The 22,217-nt window shown below is 36.6% G+C and overlaps 1 protein-coding gene across 2 annotated transcripts; it reads right to left on the bottom strand.

Annotated features, from left to right (window-relative positions):
- Window positions 1–876: 876 nt before the first annotated feature.
- LOC136819597 (histone-lysine N-methyltransferase SETD1-like) lies at window positions 877–21,949 on the bottom strand. 2 transcript variants are annotated; one of them, XM_067075828.1, is made up of 14 exons: window positions 21,639–21,949; window positions 12,028–12,725; window positions 11,680–11,769; window positions 11,211–11,481; window positions 9,452–10,970; window positions 8,290–8,462; window positions 7,989–8,053; window positions 7,591–7,702; window positions 6,848–7,015; window positions 5,878–6,585; window positions 4,751–4,944; window positions 2,713–2,829; window positions 2,169–2,426; window positions 877–1,475 (listed from the first exon to the last, which is right to left on the bottom strand). In XM_067075828.1, exons 1-14 carry the CDS (start codon window positions 21,736–21,738, stop codon window positions 1,302–1,304), a joined length of 4,647 nt encoding a protein of 1,548 aa, XP_066931929.1. In that variant the 5' UTR covers window positions 21,739–21,949; the 3' UTR covers window positions 877–1,301. The 2 variants fall into 2 exon arrangements, with proteins under 2 accessions (XP_066931929.1, XP_066931930.1); XM_067075829.1 differs by having other exon boundaries at window positions 8,290–8,456.
- Between the last annotated feature and the right edge of the window lie 268 nt (window positions 21,950–22,217).

Here is a 22,217-nt window from a genome sequence, read left to right as displayed (position 1 = left end):
CAGTCCCTCCAAACATGAAGGTATTAAGAGACTGTTCAATTAACATTTCCAGACCATCAAAAAAGAAAAGAAAATCACAAATGACAAAAAGAACGATATATTTTGCCATCCCAACCCCCGACATTAAAATTGACACCGTTCAACAGAGTGATAAAAAAATCGCGTGTTGGGATGGAGATAGGCTAGGTAGGGGGGGGGGGTAGGTACTAGAGGGTTGCGAGCTGACGGGTATGTGCCACCCGAATTTTGACCGTGGACTATATAAAATCCTAACAACCCTTAATCATTAAGGGTTTCGATTAATCATAAAATTTCCCACGAGTTCACGCATAATTTATCTCCCCCCCCCCCCCCCCCAAAGCAACCAAAGTCAGAATAGTACTATAAAGGGATGAGCTGGAGTTTTTATAAGATACTTCACTAATTGGTCATTTAAAGTAAGAGATGACGCGTTCTTTAGAAAAAGTAATAAAATTGTTTTATTACATCTTAAAGACCAACCAAACCACATAAGAGCTTGTAAAAACTCCAGCTTGTCCCACTATAAAAGGAGTTGATTGGTTCATCTTTTTTATTACCTTCGTCATTCTCCGACTAAACTACCTGGCCCTCCAACACAGGGCTTTATCTAACCCCCCTCGCGCTATTGATGATTCTGGTGGGCTCGCTACAAACACAGATTAAGGTAAAACCCGAAGGCCTAGATGGAGTGCTTAAAGTTTTTCCAGGCAATAACCAATAAAATGGCTTCAATGAAACATCACGTGCGAACATGGTCTTAGTCCGGGAAGTGGAATCGTACTCAGAACAATTGAATCGAAGTGGATCAAAGTGAAGTGAGTGAATCAAACAGTAAGCAATAAGTACACCATGGGGATGAGGTTGGTTCGATTTTCTTTAGAATATCAAAACATTTTCTTCTATGAAGAATTATTGCATCAATTGTTTAAAAAATGTCAACGAAAGTTAAACATCTTTTTCGTAGTATACATATGACAGGATATAACAAAAAATGAACAGAAAAATTATCTACACATCAGAGATATACTAATCAACACCATTCATTTATTTGAAGGGGTTCAAGAAAGACGGCATCACAAAGGCTTGGGACTGTATTTCTAATCGACCGGAATTGGAAAGGCTTAACAGTACTTTGACCAATTTTTGAAATTATTTACTTTTTGATTGAAAAAAGAGAGAGAATTCATTACGAGTACAAAAATATATGACTTTTTAGTAACACACTAATGGATAAAGAAAATATGGTATCATGCAATGGCTGGTTGTAAAACCAACATCAATTAGTTCAAAGATCCTCTACATTGAGGAGCACCACACAAACATGGGATCTTCTCATCTTCGATCGGAAATTTGTAATCGTATGTGATTTCTTCGCCTAACGCAATATCATATTTCGAATAAATAACAATCTTCTTGGCCCCTTCAACTAAGATCACCTTCGCATAACAATTCGGCTGAAATAGAAAGAACGAAAGAATTGATATTACCATGCACTTAAAATAATATCCCTAAGTTTGAGGAAAAGTTCTTATTTCCTAGCCTCATTTTTTTGCGTTGGCAGACTTAAGAGTAGATTTCAAACAGTACTCGGCAGAAGGGTTAGCAGACGATATCATCCACCAGGATGCAAGTGAAATTTTCCGATCTGCAGACCTAGACGGGGTTTTGGTTATTATCAGTTAGGGTTAGGGTTGGAGCTCGAGAGTCACATTAAAAAGCCGAAGGCCTTCTTAGGAGCATTCGTACAATGAGACTTAACTTAGGATCTCATAGGGATCCTTGTAGGGGCACCGGTAGGGTAATAAGTATTTGTGAATGACAGCATTACAGTATTCTGCCGTGTCTCGTTGGCGCAAGCGGTTAGGCATTGGGGTTTATAAACCAAGGTAAATCCTCAAGGGAAATCCTCTAGTCTACTTCACTGGACTCAGCGTCATCAAAATCATCAGAAAGCAAAGTCAGAAGTAGACTCTAGTCTAATAGACTACTAGACTAGTAATAGACTACCAGCAAATCTCGAAATCTTCAAGATTCGCATTCGGATCACGTGATGAAAGGTCACGTGATCATCATGTGAAAGGCGATTGGGAGTCAAGAAGTATTGAAAAGAACAGACGGATGTTTGGTATTACGAAAAGACTACATACCTGGCATGAGTGATTGATGAATCTCGCATTACATCCAGTTTTTGTAGCATCGATCACACTTTCCATATCCAGTCGAAACAGATACGAGCTACCGATGCCACTCTTCTCGTAACGCTGTTCGCGAAGTTCAGCAACGATCGATCGAACCATGGTACCGACGTATTCACAAACAAATTCTTCGGCAGCTATCGGTTCCAAAGCAAACAGCCCCCAGTTGTGAATGGATGATTTTTGGAAACGTAGAGCTTTCTTTCGCATCTATAAAAGACAGGGAGTAAAATCGAATTAATTAGTTATTCTTTGTCAGTATATGATAACATAACATATTTATGCTCAAAACGATGGTTCGCTTCAACAAATCATTTTTACAATTTCTCAAGCGATTTACCAGGTACCAGACCTTTTAAAAGAAAGGAATTTAATCGTACTATCTCAGGATTAGAATAAATTTTGCTTATTCAATAACCATTTTTTATCGGAATTATCCTACAAACCACCAAAATTTCTTGGATCGTAATACGTTACAAAAAAAGGGGCGACTCACCCTCAATGCTTGGTTGTAATTAATGAGCGAAGCGAATTCTTCTTGTGCGAACGATGATGCTAAACGACGCTGCATGGCTCGGTTCTCACGTGACTTCATCTTCTGTTCTGCACTTGCCTATAGGAAAAAACAGATTGATTTTGTGTAAGGATAAAATTCGGATGGAAATTTTAATACTTTTATGAGAAACAAGCTACATGCTGAATGGACCTACCTGAAGATTGATGTAATAAGACAATCGAAAAATGACAACAATAGTATGAAAATGCAGAATAATACAAGAACAACTCGAGAAATTCAAGAAATCCGGCGATTCTCGGCTGTTCTGGCGATTTTTAGAAAGTTTCTGTACCAAAATCAGTTTCGTTGAAAATTGAGCCATGCTTAATCATGGACATTCTTATAAATAATGTTTTTGTTTGAAAAAACAAAGACATAAAACGAAAAAATCCAATGAAAATCTGCAAAAACAGACAGTTTTTTCCGGCATATTTCCGGCATTTTCGGCCGGAAAAAAATGTTTTCAGAAAATCGGGCTCCGTCACATTTTAGGTATTATAATTCTGCATCAGTGTGCAAAATTTCATAAAAAAATATAAAGTACAGCTCGAGAAATTCAAGAAATACGGTCTTTCCGGCGAAAATAGGTTGTTCCGGCAATTTTTGAATAGTTCCGGCTTCAAAAATCAATTTTATTGAAAATTGAAACATGTTTGATGGTGGGCATTGCTATTTATAATGTTTTTGAATGAAAAAAATAACCACTTTTAAGGAAAAAGTCCAATGAAAATCCAGAAAAACGGCGATTTCCGGCATATTTCATATTTCCGGCCGGAAAAATTTTTTTTTTTCAAAAAACGAACGAAAGATCGCAAAAAATTTAGAAAAAACTTTTGATAAAATCTCGAGAAAATGCCAAAAAAACAGTTTTTCCGGCATTTCGAAAATCGGGCTTCGTCACATTTTGGGCATTGCCATTTTGCATCATTGTGCCAAAAATCAGAAAAAACTAATGAGCCAATCCTGAGAAAAGCTGGTAACAGACGGGCGGACGAACGAACGGACATCGGTTAATTTATAGGACCTCCAAGGTAGGTCCAAAAAGAGAAAAGTTAAGAGCCATTTTTTTTAAGAGTCTTCAGGGTGTGATACCTCATCCTCTTGGATTTTGATGAAATTTTGACCAAATGATCCATCACACAAGAAAATAAGACCCTGAAAATTTCACCTTGATATCTCAAGTAGTTTTGAAGATACAGCGTCTCAAAGATAGGCTACTAAGCGGAAATTGACCCCTAAAAATCATGAACTCTGGTGGGGAGCAGATTTTGAAAGCCAATGAATTTTTATTCAAGTACATTAGAAAGCTGATTTACAGTGGATTTCAAGAACTTTTTGTAGGGAATCAGAAAAAATCAAATTGAGTCTCCAAAATTTTCCCCGAAAATCTTTAGCATCTCCTGTAGAGGGCTTCAAACTTTGTGTAATCTGGGTTTAGAAGCACTTTTAGCTGTCTGCTGATGGTCCTTGGAGACTTTTTTGAGGCAAACTTTTGACCTGGAGTGGTTTACTGGTGGGTTTTGGCCACAAAAATAACATTTTCAGGATTTTTATTTTTGCGTAACCGTCAAAAATGGCCGAAAAAATTGCTATTTTGTCAGATCTGGAGCAAAATTCAAGATGGAGTATCTTTTTGAACCCCCTACAAATTTTTTTGAAACTTTCAGTAATGCTTCCTTAGTAGGTCTAGTTTATAACCTCAAAAAATCTCAGTGGGGGCTTGAAGTCTCTTAAAGATATGATCAATTGAAAATTTGCGTTTACCATGGATGGCAAATTTTGGAAATTTTTTTGGCTTGAATTTGCCGCTACTGTAAAAAACATGAGTGTTTTTTTAGAAAACATTACATGGTGAGAATCACGAGTAACAATGACAAGGTTTTAGACGTCGCAACAGAAGGCTATTCCATTCGATAGTTTAGAGCTAACAAATGGAACGACCTTATCCAAATTACCAGAAAAAATCTTGAATCCTTACCTGACTTGCAGCTGTCTTTTCGTCTACATCGTCGCGTTGCTTGAGTACGGTCAATTGTCGAAGAGCTGACTTCAGATATTGCGCTTTCTCCTTCATCTCGATTTTGTAGTAACCCTCGGAGCGAGCGGAACCAGTTTTATGTATGCGTAATTTTGCTTCCCCTTTCACACGTTTCTGTTTATAAATCGGTGGAACTGATTCGGGATAAATAAAGTCAAGGTAAACAGCTGAATGACTAGCATAAAGTTATAAAGAAATAAAAAGCAAATAAGTAAGATTAATACTCTCGGGTGCCTAATAAACGTACAGACCAAAATAAACGTACAGGGGAGAGAATAAAATTGGAATTAATAAACGTACAGGCTGAAATAAACGTACAGGCAAGAAATCAGAGCTAAAATAAATAAACGTACAGGCTAAAATAAACGTACAGGGAATAATCTACCAATTTTTCAAAAGTAGAACATCCAGGTCGAAACGAGTGACTTAAGTATAGGTATATCTCTTATAGATCAATGACAAGTACTAAATAAGCAAAACGTTCGAATTTACTCGTGTAACACTTGAAATCTCCCACAATACGTTCAAATGTAATTAACGGCCTTTCAACATATCTTACTTGAACAAAAAATAACAATTTTTTCCAGTATGAATTGGGCGATATTGGGTGAAAATATATAAACGTACAGGAGGGAATAAACGTACAGGCAGGAAAATTCTTCAGAATAAATAAACGTACAGTTCCTAATAAGGTGCGTACAGGCGGGAATTTTGACACGAAAAAAATAAACGTACATGTACGTTTATTAGGCACCCGAGAGTAATAGGCCTCGTTCTGCATTTTAAATTTTGGAATGTGTCAGAAATACAGGGCTCTAAGATTATCTTACTGACGTTGAAAGACCGTCATACATGAATAGCAAATAACCTATCAGATACCTCAAACAACAACAAGCTGCAACGGCTTATCGCAAACATAAATTTAAGCTAAAATGACCACATTCCCCCAGCCCTGCTAGCCCATATCAGGGGCGGAAAGGTTAAAATTCGCCTGTAGACGCTCTGAGTGGAAGAGAATTTCATATAGGTGTAGAGAAAACCAAAAAGGTTTGTTTCGAAAAGGATACGAGGCAAATCACTCCATGAATACGAGTCAACTTCTTTGGATGCGACTTGTTGTAAACTCTCGAAAGCTCCTTTCATATACTTTAAGTCCTCATCGTCTAAACTCTCATCATAAATGTTCCAAATAATTTTATTTTCCTCTTCTTTCGTACGCATTTGAAATTTATATTTGAGTTCAGCTTTTTCAGGCGATTCAAGTCGCCGTTTTATAGCTTTTCGTTCGTTTGGTATTTCATGATTAGGTTTATCAATTTTCGTATGTTTCCCTTTATCGTTCGTCTTGTTAACGACAGAAATCGTCGGCGGTGGAGCGCCAAAGTAATTGTGTTCAAGCATAATAAGATTATTGATGAGTTCCTCCTCAGAGGTTTTCGTATTTTGGATTTCTCGTTTCTCTTCAACATTCTCTTCAACCCGATTGTTAACCCGTTTTTCATCATCGATTTCCATCGGGGTTTCTTCTTCTTCATGTCTTTCAGCTTCCGATAATTCCGTTTCGGACGACGAAGATTCCGTTTCGGATTCTGATGATGATGATGATTCCTCGATGATTTTCGGTGCTTGTTTCTTGACTCGCTTCCGAGGTGGAGGTTTGTCAGTTTTCGGCTTTCGTTCTCTTTTCGGCGCTGGTAAAACAGTTTTTTCGATTTTCTTTTTTGCTTGCTCCACAGCTGCTCTTCGAGGCTCATCATACATGCTTCGAAATCCATCTAGGAGTAAAAATTCGCAACAAATAGTGAATATTAAACAACTTTTATTTATAATAACATGTCAACGGTTGAAAAAATCGTTTCTGGAAAATTGAAACGACTATTGAACTATCTATTATGAAAACGGAAGAATCAATTTGAATTTTTGCTGCTTAGGTCACCAGAATTGGTTTATAATAGAAGTGTTTAGAAGACTTGTATCTAATCAGATTAGATACAAGTCTGTAAGGCCATTAGAAAAAAGGGCTGGGAATGGGCAAACCTTTGTCATCGGTAGTAATCTGTTCTTCATCATTGTTTTTGTGCGCTGCTTCAGTTTCACTGGTGGATGTCTTGAGAGCGTTTTGTTCTTCTTCTTTCTCGCGGTGAGCTTTCTGGATTCGTTTCATCTCCTCCTCAATTTCAGCATCAGATGATGACGTGGTAGAGGCTGTAGAAGAAAAAATAGATCATGCAGTAACGTATAGAAGATGCTACAGTCGAATCTCCTTTGTGAGATTTGAAGCCACGTATTTCCTACGTCATTTGCGCAGCCCGCGTGGTTTCCATAGTAAACGCTTTATATAATAAATGTTTCGCCAGGATTAAAAAGTAAATTGGAAATTTAAAACGCGATAACTAGATTCAATCTGTAAACCGTCCGGCGCAAATTTTAAGGAATCTTTTTTTTATTAGAAAGGTTGAGACTCGCCTCTAGCCTTAAACTCAATGGAATTATGTATACAAAAAAAACTGCACGGAACGGGGGTTGGGGTTCATATAAAAACGTCAGAGAGTCTAAGAGAACATTTCTCACTGTAACTGGAACATCCCCTTTCATTAAGAGAAAGAGTTCGGCAACTTTTTGTACTTGTGAATTTACCGGGAGAAAACATTCGATTTTCACACTACATAATCATCAAAGTCTGAGCTCATTGCAATGTCGAGGCAACCATAGAGAGAAAGAAACTAAAGAGGAAGGAATTTCCTGAAATCTGGCTTTTCGTGTAGGAATTTTAAACTTACAATCAGAGTCAGAAGAATCGTCGGAAGAGCTGTCAGAATCAGAGGCTGAATTTTCAGTGGATTCCGCCACCGTTTGATCGTCAATGAAATCATCCTCGTCTTCTGTTTGTGACTGAAATAAAAAGCATTGAATTTATCGGTATAATTAAAAAGCCTAAATTTCTTGTCGCACTTCTAGATCCATATTTCAAACTAGATAAGTAAAGTATCCATTGTGAAAACTTTAATCCTAAAGATTGTGTACTTCGGTCGAATCGCGTTTTCAACCCGAAACCCAACTATAATAGTTTCTTAAGAAAACAAGGCGTGACCATACACGTTCAAGAAAAATAGGACGTAGTAAAATGCCTTTTACGACCTATTGTGCTGTGAAATTATCAAACACAAAGAAAAATCACCTGTTCTGTTTCGCTGTCTGAATAGATCTTTTGATAAAGTGACGATCCACTCTTTTGAACTTTTCCTAAAAACAGTAAATTAGGCGTAAAGTTAAAAAAAAAGAAGAGAATATCGATTTCGACTATCCACTGCATTGAATAGTTCATATTGTACTCATTCAACTAAATTCCATTATTCAACTAGGCTACCTACCTAGGTATACCCACTTTCTTTCTTTTGGAATTTTGTTCTGTATATACCTTAACAACCTTTCATCCATCCATCAAACAAAATTGAAGCACAATAACTTTAAAGACATACGTTGCTTAAGGAATTGTTCAAATTGATCATCACTTTCTTCATTCGAATCTTCCACAATTTTGCGATGTTTTTTGGCGTAACTCTCTCCACCGTCGTCCTCTGTGTCATCATCAGAACTCTCCTCGATACGTTGTAGCGGTCGGTTCTCTTTCACCTTATTCCATGCCCTATTACTGAAGGAATGTGAGAATAAAAACCATCCCTCTGGTTAGAACAGGGGGGGGGGTCGGTACTAAAATCCAAGACATATATGAGTACTAGTAGGATTTTCGCTAATTTTTGACATACCTGGACATACCCCCACCTATTTTTTGAAAATTTTATTTTAGTACACATGTACTAAAATTATTTTGAGCAATTTAACATAGATACCACCCATTTTTTGCCCTTTTACGGGTTTAAATTTACCAAAATGGGGTCATTGTTACAAACCTAGTCGAATTTAGCGCATCAATCTGCAAAATAATATAATTTTATTACTAAACTGTGCTAAACTGTACATAAAAATATTTTTTTTAAATATTTAAAAAAAAATTGAAAAAAAATTGTAAAGATTTCTGAAGATTTTTTCGAAAATTCCTGAATAAAAAAATCAAATTTTTTCCAAAATTGTTAAAAAAATGCTCCATTTTGGCTGATTTAAGAACAAAATACTAAGATTTTTCAAATATTTCTTTAAGGGACCACCCTTTTTGGTATTTTAGTACACATGGTACTAAAATCATTTTTGAGCTTTTTTGCAGTACCACCACGTCACTAAATGTCATGATGTCTGAGATTTTAGTACCGACCCCCCCCCCTGGTTAGAATGTATAATAAAAAATTGACTGTTTTTCTCCTCGCTTATCCCGGTAATAACATTCTTATAAACACCAGACCATGTTCTATGAATAGTTAGGGTTTATGGTACAGATTTTCACACTCACAAATTTATGAGAGACTACCACATATTGTATAAAGACCCCTTTATCCTCCTTTCAAACATCCCCAACCTTGAAGAACAATATATAAGACCTTCGAGCTTTTCAATTTTAGTAATAATGAGTGATTGATTAAATTACTCCTATACTACAGTAGCAAATAGGTCAAATTTTGGTCAAAGTGATCCGTGTTACTACCCCACCACTTTCTGACAAAGGCAAAACTAAGAAGAGTAGCATACCTATTCTTTTTTCGTCGGGATTGTGTTTGCTGTTTCATTCGAGTTGAGCTAGCTGAAGGTCGACGACTGATACGGAACGAGCTTAAGAAACTTGAATTATCCATAGATTTTTCAGGACCGAACATAGACTGAACAATTTCTGATAAAGCTTGTTTATTTTTATTCCAAGTGGTCGATTTGATTTCATCTATCGATGCTGAATTTTTAAGGTTTGTCTTATTGTTCAGCGGTTCCTCACCAAGTGTTTTAGATTCTGGTTTAGGTTCGTTTAGGCTTTTCTGCTTCTCCCACCAATTTTCATAGGCTTTGAATGCAGACTGTTCTACGAGTCTCTTCAAGGTATCTCTGCTTAAAATACGTTTCAACTCCTGACTAATATCACGAGCGCAACCTGCTTTGACTTGAAAAACAAAAGGAAGATCTTGCTGTGTTGGTGCTTGTTGCTCATTGCTTTGTTCTTGGTATTGTTCAATGTTGTTGTTTTTGAGGTGAGGTGTATTTTGAGGCAACATTCGTTGGTTACGATGAAAGTCTCTCTGGTGTTCGTCTTGGTATCTATGTTGAGATTGTTGCATATTAGTATGAGAATGCTGCATGTTATTATTATAATTATTGTTTTGAATCAAATTTTGTTGCATCAGAGATGGCGCTGGTTGTTGCGGCATTTGTGGTGGTGGTTGCGGTTGGTACGACATTTGTTGCTGAAGATTATGATTAAAGGGTGGCTGAGGTTGAGGCGGTGGTACAAAATTGTTCATAGGTTGCATTGGTTGATTCATGCCACCTTGTGGTGGCGGCTGCGGTATAGGTGGAGGAAAGTAATTACCTCCAAAGTTCTGTGGCGGCTGAGGAATCGGTAGTGGAGGAATAAGAGGGAAAGGCATTCCGCGGCCTGGTGGTGCATTACCAGGTACTGGTAACATATTTTGTTGTGGGAGTGGAAGGTTTTGATGCTGATGAATATTCAACTCGACTTTATTGTTAGCATCAGTTGGACTGATTGGTGACAATGACATATTGTCATCATCTTGACCACCACCAGTCGCTGATGCAGGTGAAATATCTTCCACTTGGTCTTTATTAGTTTCAGAGTCAGAAATCGCTTCATAAGCTGTATTCGAATGTTTATTTCTAGGACTCTTTGGTGAGTTTGATTGGTCTGATACTGGACTATACTTTGAGTTTCTTGATTTTGATTTGTAATATTTATTAGAAGGGGGTGGAGGTGGAGGATGTGACCTCTCTGAAGGTCCACCCATAGATGGAGGCGTCATGGGTCCAGTGCGACCTCCATAACTATTAGATGGAGGAGGAGGCGGAGGAATAGATTGATTGTTCATGTAGCTTGGAGCAACTGGTTGATTGCGTTGGAAAGAACCTATTGTTGGTGTCGAGGGCGTCGACTGATGTTGCGATGATATAGGTTGAACTGGAGGAGGTCGACAAGCATCAGCTATTTTGGCATCCCTGGCTAAGCATTCAACTTCTAATTGTTTCCAAATGCTATGACCTGGTGGATCTGAAGAAAAATTTAAGTTAAGTAAATAACTTTTTCATAAGCTTTTTTCAAAATATACTGCAATAGTTTTATCAAGTTGATATGTGCATTTATTTACTAAGAAAAGAACTGAACTAAAAATTGGAAAACAAAATGACGTTGCCTGAAATCACAGTAATGGTTGCAATGACGAAATACTGCATGTTTAAAAATTTATATTATAAAGAATAACAACAGTAGAATTTCAAGTTTTATTCTTACTTTTGACATCAATCCATGCTTTGATTTCGTTGCCCATTACACTTCTTCCATCCATTAATGAAACAACAGAATCTGTTTTAGTCTTGTTATCAAAGACAACTTTGCCTGTTCCCATATGGCGATTACTTTTAGGATCAAAATATACTTTGTGTTCAAGGATGTCGCCATAAGCTTCACATAATTCGTAAAGAAATTTTCTATCGATGTTATCATTCAAATTTGAAAAGCGTATTGTATCTCGAGGCATGGGACCAACGTAGTTTTTATCCATCTAAACAATAAATGAGAAAAAATTAATCCAAAAAGCAATCATTAGACAGAGCAACTTTTATCTCTAAGTTAATTGAGTTCAGGCTAAAATACAATACATTTTCCTGGTCATTATAATTGCAATGACAATTGTAACGACAATAACAAAGCTAAATCTTGAACCATAGCCAAGGAGGTTTTTAAAGAGGTAAGTACATACACTGGGGGTAGGGACAGGCAAATCACATTGCTCCAATGTCCATATTTTGCTTTTCCTTTGACGTGGGTCTTTAGGGACAACAGGTGGTTGCTACAAGTAAAATAAAAATTATTAAAAACCAAAGCTAATTTTTCCCATTGAATGTTATTATGAAACTTTTCTAAATTTCATTAGAATACAGGTCATATTCTGAAAAGGCAGGACAGCCAGCCGCAGGCACTTCACGTAGTGTTTACCACAAAAAGGTAGTTTTCATTAGGGCAAGAAAAATGGTCTGGAATAGTTTAAAATATGGAGGAATAATATTTGAACACCATAATAATTTAAACAGGAAAAAAGAGAACACACCCCTGTCAGCACACCATCATAACGTGTTATTTTTGTATGTCCTTTCTTTATCATGGGGTCAAGTAAGAGCTTGTAATTTCGTAAATCTGATTTAACAGGATCTGGCTTTGAAGATGCATTTGATGAGCTGCGATTCAAAGTTGGTTTACTGGCCGGAGGTGGTGGAGCTTTCTCTTTTTGTTTATTGTCTGCCAAATAGAGAGAGGTCAGTCGTTGTGTCATAGAAGGAGGATTGGATGGTGGTGGAGGCGGTGGTGGTTCTGCCCCAGGAAATGGTGAACTGTTATATCCACTGGATGATGAATCTTGATGTTTATGTGCTGTATTGAAAGTGTTTGACGGAGGAGGTGGTGGGAATGGAGGCGTATGAGGGCGCTTTTCATGGGTATCACGTCTTGATGGAAAAGACCTAGCATCCTTCTCAAAGCTAGAACTTCTCTCATATCGATCAGAGTCTTTCTTATATCTATCTTCCCTATCTCTTTTAGAGTCATTGTCTCTGTATCTATATCGATTTTGCCTCCATTCATCACGTTCTTTATCCCTATCGCGGTCCCGGTCTCTATCTCGTTCTCGGTTTTTTCCACGATCCCTTTCCCTATCGTAACGGTCATATTCTTTGTTTTGAGAACTTCCACGATCACGTTCTTTATCATATTTCCTATCTCTTTCATTGTCTCTTTCCTTGTCTCTGGAACCTGAAATATGAAAAGAATGCTGTTTAATTGAAAAATTTATTTAACTTGTTTTATCTATGCAACAAGGATATATTAACAATGTTCATAGTGGGTTTCTAATGGTTTCTTTTGTTGATTGCTTGTGTCATTGCAGGCTGCATCATTTGAGGCGTGCGATAGCACACGCACACCTCCACACACACCTAAAATGTCTGAGGAGTGCGACCAATCGCACCCCATAAAGTAAGTTTCACAACTGAAAGTTGTGCATAGCCCTCCTAGCACTGTGATTGACCACACGCCTGAAATTTTCAAATGATGCAGCCTGTCATTGATGAATCGTACATCATTTCTTGAAATGGAAACATACTGTATTTCCCAAGCTGTTTGCAGCTATGGTCACCAAATGAAGCAAAACTAATACAACAAATTGAGGATGTCCAGAGATCATTCACCAGAGGGATAAAAAACCTCCACAACCAAGATTACTGGGAACAACCGAAAATACTCGAGCTATTCTCACTTCACCTGGGCCCGGTTGTCCAAAAGTTGATTAGATTAAATCCCGATTAGCGCTAATTGCAATTAGATTTCGATTAGTTAATCCTGGCGATTAACTTCCGTTGTTTGAACGTCAGATTAACTAATTATGGACATTTTGCCTGTGTTTTCAAAAATCTTAATCTTGACGTCAAATCTTTTTTCGTTTGAATTTCTCACTTCAATGCAGTGACTTCACTTTTCTTGTAGGAAAAAGCTTCTTAGGTAATCCTCGTTAATCCTGGGTCAGAGCAGGATTAAAATTTGGCCAATTTAATCGGGATTTAATCCAGATTTAAGCCTAATTTTTTTCGAACAACCGACGGCTCTGCGTTAATCAGCGCTAATCAAGATTTAATCGGCCGCTAATCCACTTTTGAACAACCCGGCCCTGGTGTATAATAGAACTTGGTCCCAAATAAAATACTGAGACAATTATATATTATCACAATCCCAGACAAGGAAGAAAATGCCATATTCCATTAGTAAAATGGAGACACTGGCTAAGAGCCATCTATTCAAGTTTCAAAGTGCAAGGACCAAGGCTATTTGACATACTACCAGGCTACTTGAGGAATCTCACAGGATATGGCAAACAAAAATTCAAAACTGAGCTGGACAAATATCTGTATAGGATTCCAGACAAGCCACACATGCCTGGGTACACCATAAAGAGAAGATTAGACTAAAATAGCATTATCAACATGAAACAATACATTGGTCCTGACAGGATGGAAATATCATAAGGAAGCTACTCAAAGATACTCAAAGGTAAGGTAGGTAACTTTATGGAAAGCATTAGCTATTGCTCAAAACTTTTAACACCCTGGAAATGTGGCCTACTTCAACATGGTAATCCATCCCTCACACATCTCATCTATTGGGAAGACTAAAACCATTGAAATTGTCAGCAGGGCACAGAGTTGTATTTTTGCGTCCAACTCAGCATTTAATAACAGCACAAATGAGACCATGACAAATGACGGCCAGCGGGCCCTTTTAAATTTGTTGTTCTCCTTAAAAATGGTCGACACTGATTGGAGAATTAGAGTGCCTGCCGCCAAACCGCTCACCGCCCAATATAATGGACAAATTACAAGCGTGTAATTTGCTGCCAGGTGGCGATTTGCTCCATCCTGATGCTGCAAATTTCTTCTTCATTTTCGAGGAAGGCAAGTTGGGGGAAAGTTGAAAATGGTACCAAGATTTAGCTTGTGAAAGCCGCCATTCATATTTACAAACTTTGAAAGCCCATTCAATTGCAATTAAAGGTAAGATAATTTTTTTGATGTTTGACTGTTTTCTTTGTTCCACACTGTTATTTCTCTACAAAAAATGGAGTTCAAAATTGCACATAAAGCTGGACTGATTGCTTAACCTCAAAAGACGAAAACTGGGAAGACTTTGAAGGAGCTTGGAATGTATTCTCTGCAACAAAGGAGGGAAAGGTATGTTATCATTTATACTTGGATCAAGAAGACTTGAAGTTCCAAATATTGCAATTGCTTATGAAACAGAGAATAGGGGCATCTTCAGCTTCAATGAGAGACAAGGAAGGAAGTGTTTCCCCTGATAAAGAGAAGTTCCTTTCAACGCCAAGTCTAAGCATTCATTTGTATGCAGGGACCAAAATTGTTCAATTTCTTACCCAAAGATTTGAGGAATCTTACAACTGTCCAGGATGAACCTCTTGTTTCAGACTACACAAACTTGAGGAGAGCTGAGACGAACAGTATTGCACACATGGCACTGGTCTCAAGCCACATAACATCAAACTACTTCCAAGTATTCCAAGTAGGATAGCATTATCAAATAACTTACACCTGGAACATCATTGAAGGCAACATCTCAAATTTCAATTTTGACGAAAGAAAATGAGGCATTTTCTGCCATAAAAGTCAGATATTAGGAGGAATTGGCTATCTCCTCAAAGCTGTCAACATTAAACATAAAAATACCTGGAAGATAAGTTTTTCCCAAAAAAAAACCCTTCCTTGGTCAATAAGTATCCTTTCCACGCCAAGAGATTTGACAAATTCCCCAAAGAAGTATTCAAATAACACCTATAGTTAGGTCTGGTAGCACATGAAAACGTAACACCAAATTTTGTAACCTGGCCATCTGTCAGGTAATGTCATTGGGTGGCTGGGCAAAAAAATTCTAGTGTTCAAATAGAATTAAAATCTTTAAATCCTACAGACTACTAAAACTTAGATTTAGAGATTCACAAGGCAAATCAACGCAGTGTTCTCCCTTCAGGAACACAGTATATATACAACTGACTAATTTTTTTTGGATGTTTTAATGTAAGCCTTCCTATGTTGTTTAGACCCAAGCATCAGAAAGAATTTCAAATTTTGACATGGATTAATGTATAAAAAACCAAATTCGGTCAACTAGTTCCGTTATTACAGGATTTTTAGGTTTTGCCTGGAAAGGCTTATGATGACGTCATCACAAAACTTTCAACCTCCATAACTTTTGATAGGAAGATTTTCAAGGCATACTTTATTATACCTCAATTTTCATTAGCATTTCATGCTCTTTTCGCTTCAACCATCAGATTTTAAATATTTTCAAAAAAATATTCTTTGCCCAGCCACCTGATCATGTCATCTGGCTTGTGGCCAGGTGGCAAAATTTGGTGTTACTGTTTAAAATTTTAAGTTTTAGACCTTCTAAGGATCATCTGTGCCAAATTTCATGCTTTCATCACCATCTGAAGTATTTTTGACCTCACTAACTAGCATAGCTGTCAACTTCAGCTCACAAAAATGTGGGAGATCTCCCTGTTGGAGAAGTTTTCCCTGATACTGTTATCCAAATTTTTTGAAAATCAGAAAATCGGGAATATTTTTCTGCAAAGTCTGATTTTATTGGAATTTTTTTCAGGAAATCGAAGAATTTCTCATCCCAATTTTCCAAAATCAGGCTATTATTATTGCCATTCCGTTTGTCCCAAAACCTAATTTTTTCAGGAATTTGGAAATTTTTTGGAAATGCGGGAGAAATTCCTGAAAATGTGAGAGATTTGGCTGAAGAAATCATTGACAGGCACAATGACCTACACACCTTCCTAACAACTCCGGACTAATTCCGGACTAATTCCGGACTAACCACTGCTTGCTCACTACCGTAAGTTGGTCTAATATCAACATCTGTCGTCTAATTCCGACAACCTTTTTTTAGAGACAGGAATAATATGAAAGATTGAATCACTGATTGAAAAAGAATAATTCCTCTCTGACCATTAAGCAAAGAAAAACAGTTTCAACCATTCTATCAATTTCAGCTGATAAAAAGGGTGTCAAAATTAGAGGAGGGATGTCGACATTAGACCAAGTTACGGTATTTTACTACCGTTAGTTGGTCTAATGTCGATATCTCTCTTTTAATTTTCTCACTCTTCACAAGTGTTACGCGTAAGCCAAATCGCGTATTACGAACAACCTCTAATTTGCCGAGTACAAGAAGAAAAAAATTCAAAATTCAAAATGGCGGCCAAGCCCACCCTGATAACTATCAAAAATCTTTGTTTTTCAATCAGCTATTGCAGCTCAATAAATCAATGAAATAATTTGAAATAAAAAGTAAACAAACCTTGAACCTTTCATGAATCCAAATAAAGAAGTTATCTACAAGTGTAACGTCAAAAAAGTCGATACCGAGGAAGGCAAACACTACATTGGTTTAACTGCCAATTCTTTCAAACAACGTTGGTATGGCCACAAACATACGTTCAGGAATGAAGACAAGAAGAAATCAACCGAACTTTCGAACTACGTGTGGGACCTCCAATTGAAGGATATCTCCCCTAAATTGATCTGGGAAATAATTGACCACGCCCGTCCTTATGTAAATGGCTCAAAACGATGTAATTTGTGCCTGACAGAAAAATATCACATTATGACGTCAGAACTTGACCTGATTAATAAACGTTCGGAATTAGTATCAAAATGCCGTCATTTAAATAAATTTCTACTGAAAAACTTCAAAGCAGTCCCACCGGACTAATGATAGAATTTTTATGCATTCCTTTTATCTACCTTTTATTACCCTTTTATACGCACATCAATTTTTTATCGCACCAATTATTTCAACTCTTTCAACTTTTTAACATTTTTTAGCTTTTTAAATGAGAATTTCAAAACAGATTCATTTTATTTGTACATTTGACAAGTGCAGTAAGCATGAAACTCGGAGTAGTGTACTTTTTTATTTTGTGATGAAAGATAACTTTTAAAATTTAAAATTTTGAATCCAAATAAATAAAAGTATTCATCTAAAGTAAAGATTACATTTCAAAATAAAACGATTTCCAAACCAACCTAAAGTCAGTGTCTGCCAACTAAAAATTTCTCTGCGGAGTCACTGGCAAGGAGTTACGACTTCAGACATTAGATTCCAATTCTTGTATAGGCTACAACTACACTGCCAAATGATCTGTATTACAAATACTTCCAAATGGGTCCATAAGTTAAGAAAATGAAGTTATCATCTAGCACAGGCAGGCCAAATTTTAAAAAGGCAGGGCAGCGTCCGCTAGGGGTCAAAAACGGCACTTTATCTCCTATTTTTTCATAAAAAAGGCTTTTCCCCCATTATTTTTCACAATTCTTGAAGGGCAGCGTCTGTTAACCGGACGCTAAAAAAGACATGGAAAATGGTCTGACGGGGGTTTTGTTTTTGAAAACAAACTTCAAAATAAAATTGTTAATGAACTTGTTACTTAAAATATCACTTACTTACATAATTTATTTATGATATAACAGCCCTTTCTTAAATAAATGGCCTCTTAAAGGGCCAAATTGAAAAGTCCCGTTTCTGTCACGGAAGGAAATCAGAGCCTTTTTTGGTCTATTTTTGAAAAATGGTAAACTTAATGAAAATAGTATTAGTCCTGAATTAAAGCCTTCATAGTACTACTACTTCCAAACCAAAATAAATTTCATAAAAGTTTTTCCTCGTTGAATAATTGAACTTTGAAGGTTCTGTCACGGAAGGAACACAGCAAAGACATTAAAAAAGACAAAAGTATGCTGATTCAGATTCCTGTGAATTTAAAGAGAATTTTAAAACCAAAATACCACCAGAAGAAACTTATGTCTATCTGCTTGTCATTGAAAAAAGAACTGAGTCAAAAAAATTAATTTCAATGGCTACAGGCCTTTGCAACTGAGAAAGGTCAGTGTCACGGAAGGACACCGTCACGGAAGGAAAAAATTCCTATTTTTCAAAATCAGCAATAGCGTAAGAAATGTTGACTGAAACTAGTGGAGTGACACATCATATCATGAATCATAGCCATTTTTACTATTCAGTTCATTTCAAAACCTTGGAACTGTATTTTTATTGTTCAACCATAACCCTATTAGCCCCAAGCTTTTTTGACTTTTGTATCCCCAGGGGGGAGGGTAGAATCTACCACCCTCGATTATTTTCGATCTAGAAGAGCTATGGCCATGAAATTTGGTACAGATGTTCTCCATCATGATACAATTTTCCAGGAAGAAAAAAAAATTTGATTACGTCATTCAAAAACTGATGACGTCATCACAAAATTTCCACCTGTCGGAAAAAAGCCCAAATATATGGTTTACAAAAATGTCTATTACATTCGAACCAATAAAGATATTTCAATTCTGTTTGAAGATTCTGAAAGATAAAAGACTGTTCTTTAACATAATTGCCGGTTTTGCAAATTCCATGAAGAGTCTTTCTTAAAATCAATGCTGAAGATGAGTAAAATTTTCAAAATTTGATGACGTCATAAATGATGACGTCATTATTTTCAAAAATTTTCTTTTGATTTTTTAAATTTGTATTATCAATGCCTATCACGTGTCAAAATTTGAAAATGATTGAATAAATAGTTTAGAAGTTATCAGCACTTTAAAATTTTGAGTTTTAAGCGATTTAAGCTGGGTTTTATGTCATGTTTCACAATAAAGTCATAAAACCTGATCTGGACAACCTATGACCCTAAGATTTTGCACAACTACTCTTAATAAGATTTTATTAAAAGTCAGAAAGTTTCAAGTCGTTTCTCCGAGATATAAACAAAAGAACTCCAGCGTGGTAGATTCTACCCCCCCCCTGGGGCTAATAGGGATAATGGTGATAATAATTAGGAAATTTTACAGGAAAGATTATATTTTTTAAGCAAAAAACGTAAAAACGCGACCTTGCAAGCGAGTGAGCTACTTCCAAAGGCTCTAATTAGCATATTTCTATGGTGCTGAAGCGTTTTAGAGGGTTTAGAACCGGCTGGGAACAGTAGTTTTGCCAGAAAACCAATTTTTAGGCTTATACTGTAAGCTTACAGCGCTGTACTGGAGCCTTAGTTAAGCTTATTCTGAGCTCCATACAGGGCTGAGCTGGTTCCCAATGGTCATAAACCTCGTAGGACACTCCCTTGCAATGGATTAGACCCATTGAAGTCCAGCGAAGGGGGCAGAACCGACGAATTTTCACTAAAATAGCTTAACAACGCTTAAAAAGCTCTATTTAAGTGTTTTTAAGGCTTTTTTAAGCAAAAAACGTAATAACGCAACCTTGCAAGCAAGTAAGCTACTTCCAAAGGCTCTAATTAGCATATTTCCATGGTGCTGAAGCGATTTAGAGGGTTTAGAACCGGCTGGGAACAGTAGTTTTGCCAGAAAACCGGTTTTTAGGCCTCCAGAGCCGCCTGGGCTTACGCTGTAAGCTTACAGCGCCGTACTGGAGCCTTAGTTAAGCTTATTCTGAGCTCCATACAGGGTTGAGCTGGTTCCCAATGGTTCTAAACCTCGTAGGACACTCTCCTGCAATGGATTAGACCCATTGAAGTCCAAGATTTCTAAAAATAACAAGATATTTTTAATCTGTCACGGAAGGACAAGGTGAAAGTGTCACGGAAGGACAATGATTTCAGACCTTGTAAGTGAATATGAAGGAGGTTGCTTTGGAATGTAATTTCATTTTTTGTTAGGGGGTACCAATAGTTAGAACTTGCAATAATATCAAGAATAGTGTACATGCACAAAACTGGTGAAAAAACTTTTTGTCTTGAAATTGTCACGGAAGGAATTCAATATTTGAAAAAAGTTTCTGCTTGCAGTACTTTTTTGTTGTTTGACTTATTTCAAAATGAATAAACCTATTAAACTAACTAGGGTGTACTTGTTTTAAAACAACATTTCATCTTTGATTAATCATTTTATTTTTCAAAAGAAGGTCCATTATATTTTAACACTTGTCCTTCCGTGACAAACCTCACTAGTTGTGTTTCGATATAATCACCTGATTACAGAGTCTAAAAGTGCGACTCGGTTGATTTAGAAATTGAAATTGGAAAATTTAAGGGTTATTTAAAAAAAAAATTACAGTTACTTATTTTGTTTGTAAGATTTTTGATTTTGTGTTTTGGTTGACCACTTTTCAATTTGGCCCTAAAGTCTTTTATGTTTGCCGCAAGAAGGGAGAAAAATTTAATTCGACCCCTGGTTTTTTCTCTCTTTTTCTAGCTACTTCCTGCGTGTTAGTGTAGACACAACTTTAATCCGGGGAAATGAAGCGTTTTCATTGGTCTAAAATCACGGATGGTCACATGACCAGAATTTTTATCCAGGGAAATGCTGTGGCGGCAATGTTTTGCTTTAGTGAGATTGACCATTTTGTTGTTTTGATTTGAGCAGGCGAAATTCATGTACAAACCAAAATATGGCTTAGTTGGAATACCGGTTGAAACACTTGTTTCTTCTTTAAGATAAGAATAATAGGAGAAAGTCGGAATTGCTGATTGAAACTTTTTTTGTTTGCATAGCAGTCACTCAAGTCCATCAATGATTCCAACCTTCCTACCGTGAAGTCGGGTAACTTGCATCAGTGGAGGGAAACTTGCATAGCCATCAAATGACTAACCAATCAAAGCAGCAAAATTTCAAAGCAAATGAACTACGCAGCTCCGCTCGCGGCTCTACTCTACGATTTTTGTTTTGATTTAACTTTGTCTTTTAATGACCAGCCAGGTCATTCATTTGAGGGCTATGCATGTTAGCCTCCACTGATGCAAGTTACCCGATCTCACGGTATTATTCCTATCTCTAAAGAAGGATGTTGAAATTAGAATCTGAGGGATGTCCACATTGGACCAAATTACAGTATTAGGCAAGCTGACTCCACAGCCTCAAAGAAATGTTTATCTTTGGACTCAAAAAGTTGGACAAGCTGTTCAAGCAGAAGCAACAAATATATTACAAATATTACAAATAGGTAGGTATGTTTCTATCTAGTTGTTTGAACACACTCTCAGAAGGACATATTCTCAAGTTAGGACAGTAAAATATATACATGCTTTTTATGAAAACAATGTAAAGGAAATACAGAGAAAAAACAATCCATAAAACTTCTTACCTCTATAGCTTCGTTCTGAGCTAGAGCTTCTTTGTTGATGGTTGTTGTAGTGGCCGTTTGGTGATCTTCTTCTAGATTCCCATTTTGACCGATCAGACATGTTTTTATAGATCCCAAATTGTTCTACAGTTTAAATTAAGTCTTTCTTTGACAAATTGATATTTAGAAGCCATATCGCTGCAGAAAATACTTTTCTACAGCATATTTATGTAGTTTCATTCAGGAGAATCACAGCATCTTTCATTTTTACAAGTTTCCCTCCACTTCGTTTGACTTGGTTTACAATTTCTTTCCCACAATTCAATTCGCGCGGGAAGGTACTAAATTACAGACCATTTTAAAGGTTATTTTTACTTAAAACCTATAAGTTTACTTTAAAATATTATATCAAACTATGCTAAATATTTATAAAATTTATAAAAAATTTATTTAATACTCATAAAATATGTTTTATTTAGATAAAATGTAATCTTTAACTTTATATTTAAGTCCGCAATTTTAAAAAGTACCTATGACGTAATATTTACTTCGAATTCTTGGAATTCGACTGCAGTAAACTTTTCACGGCCAAAGTCATTA

The sequence above is a fragment of the Clytia hemisphaerica genome, unplaced genomic scaffold, assembly GCF_902728285.1.
Source record: "Clytia hemisphaerica strain Z4C2 unplaced genomic scaffold, Clytia hemisphaerica genome assembly, whole genome shotgun sequence".
NCBI lineage: Eukaryota > Metazoa > Cnidaria > Hydrozoa > Leptothecata > Clytiidae > Clytia > Clytia hemisphaerica.
Note: the sequence above shows the minus strand (reverse complement) of the source record. Positions and strands in the feature narration are given on the sequence as shown.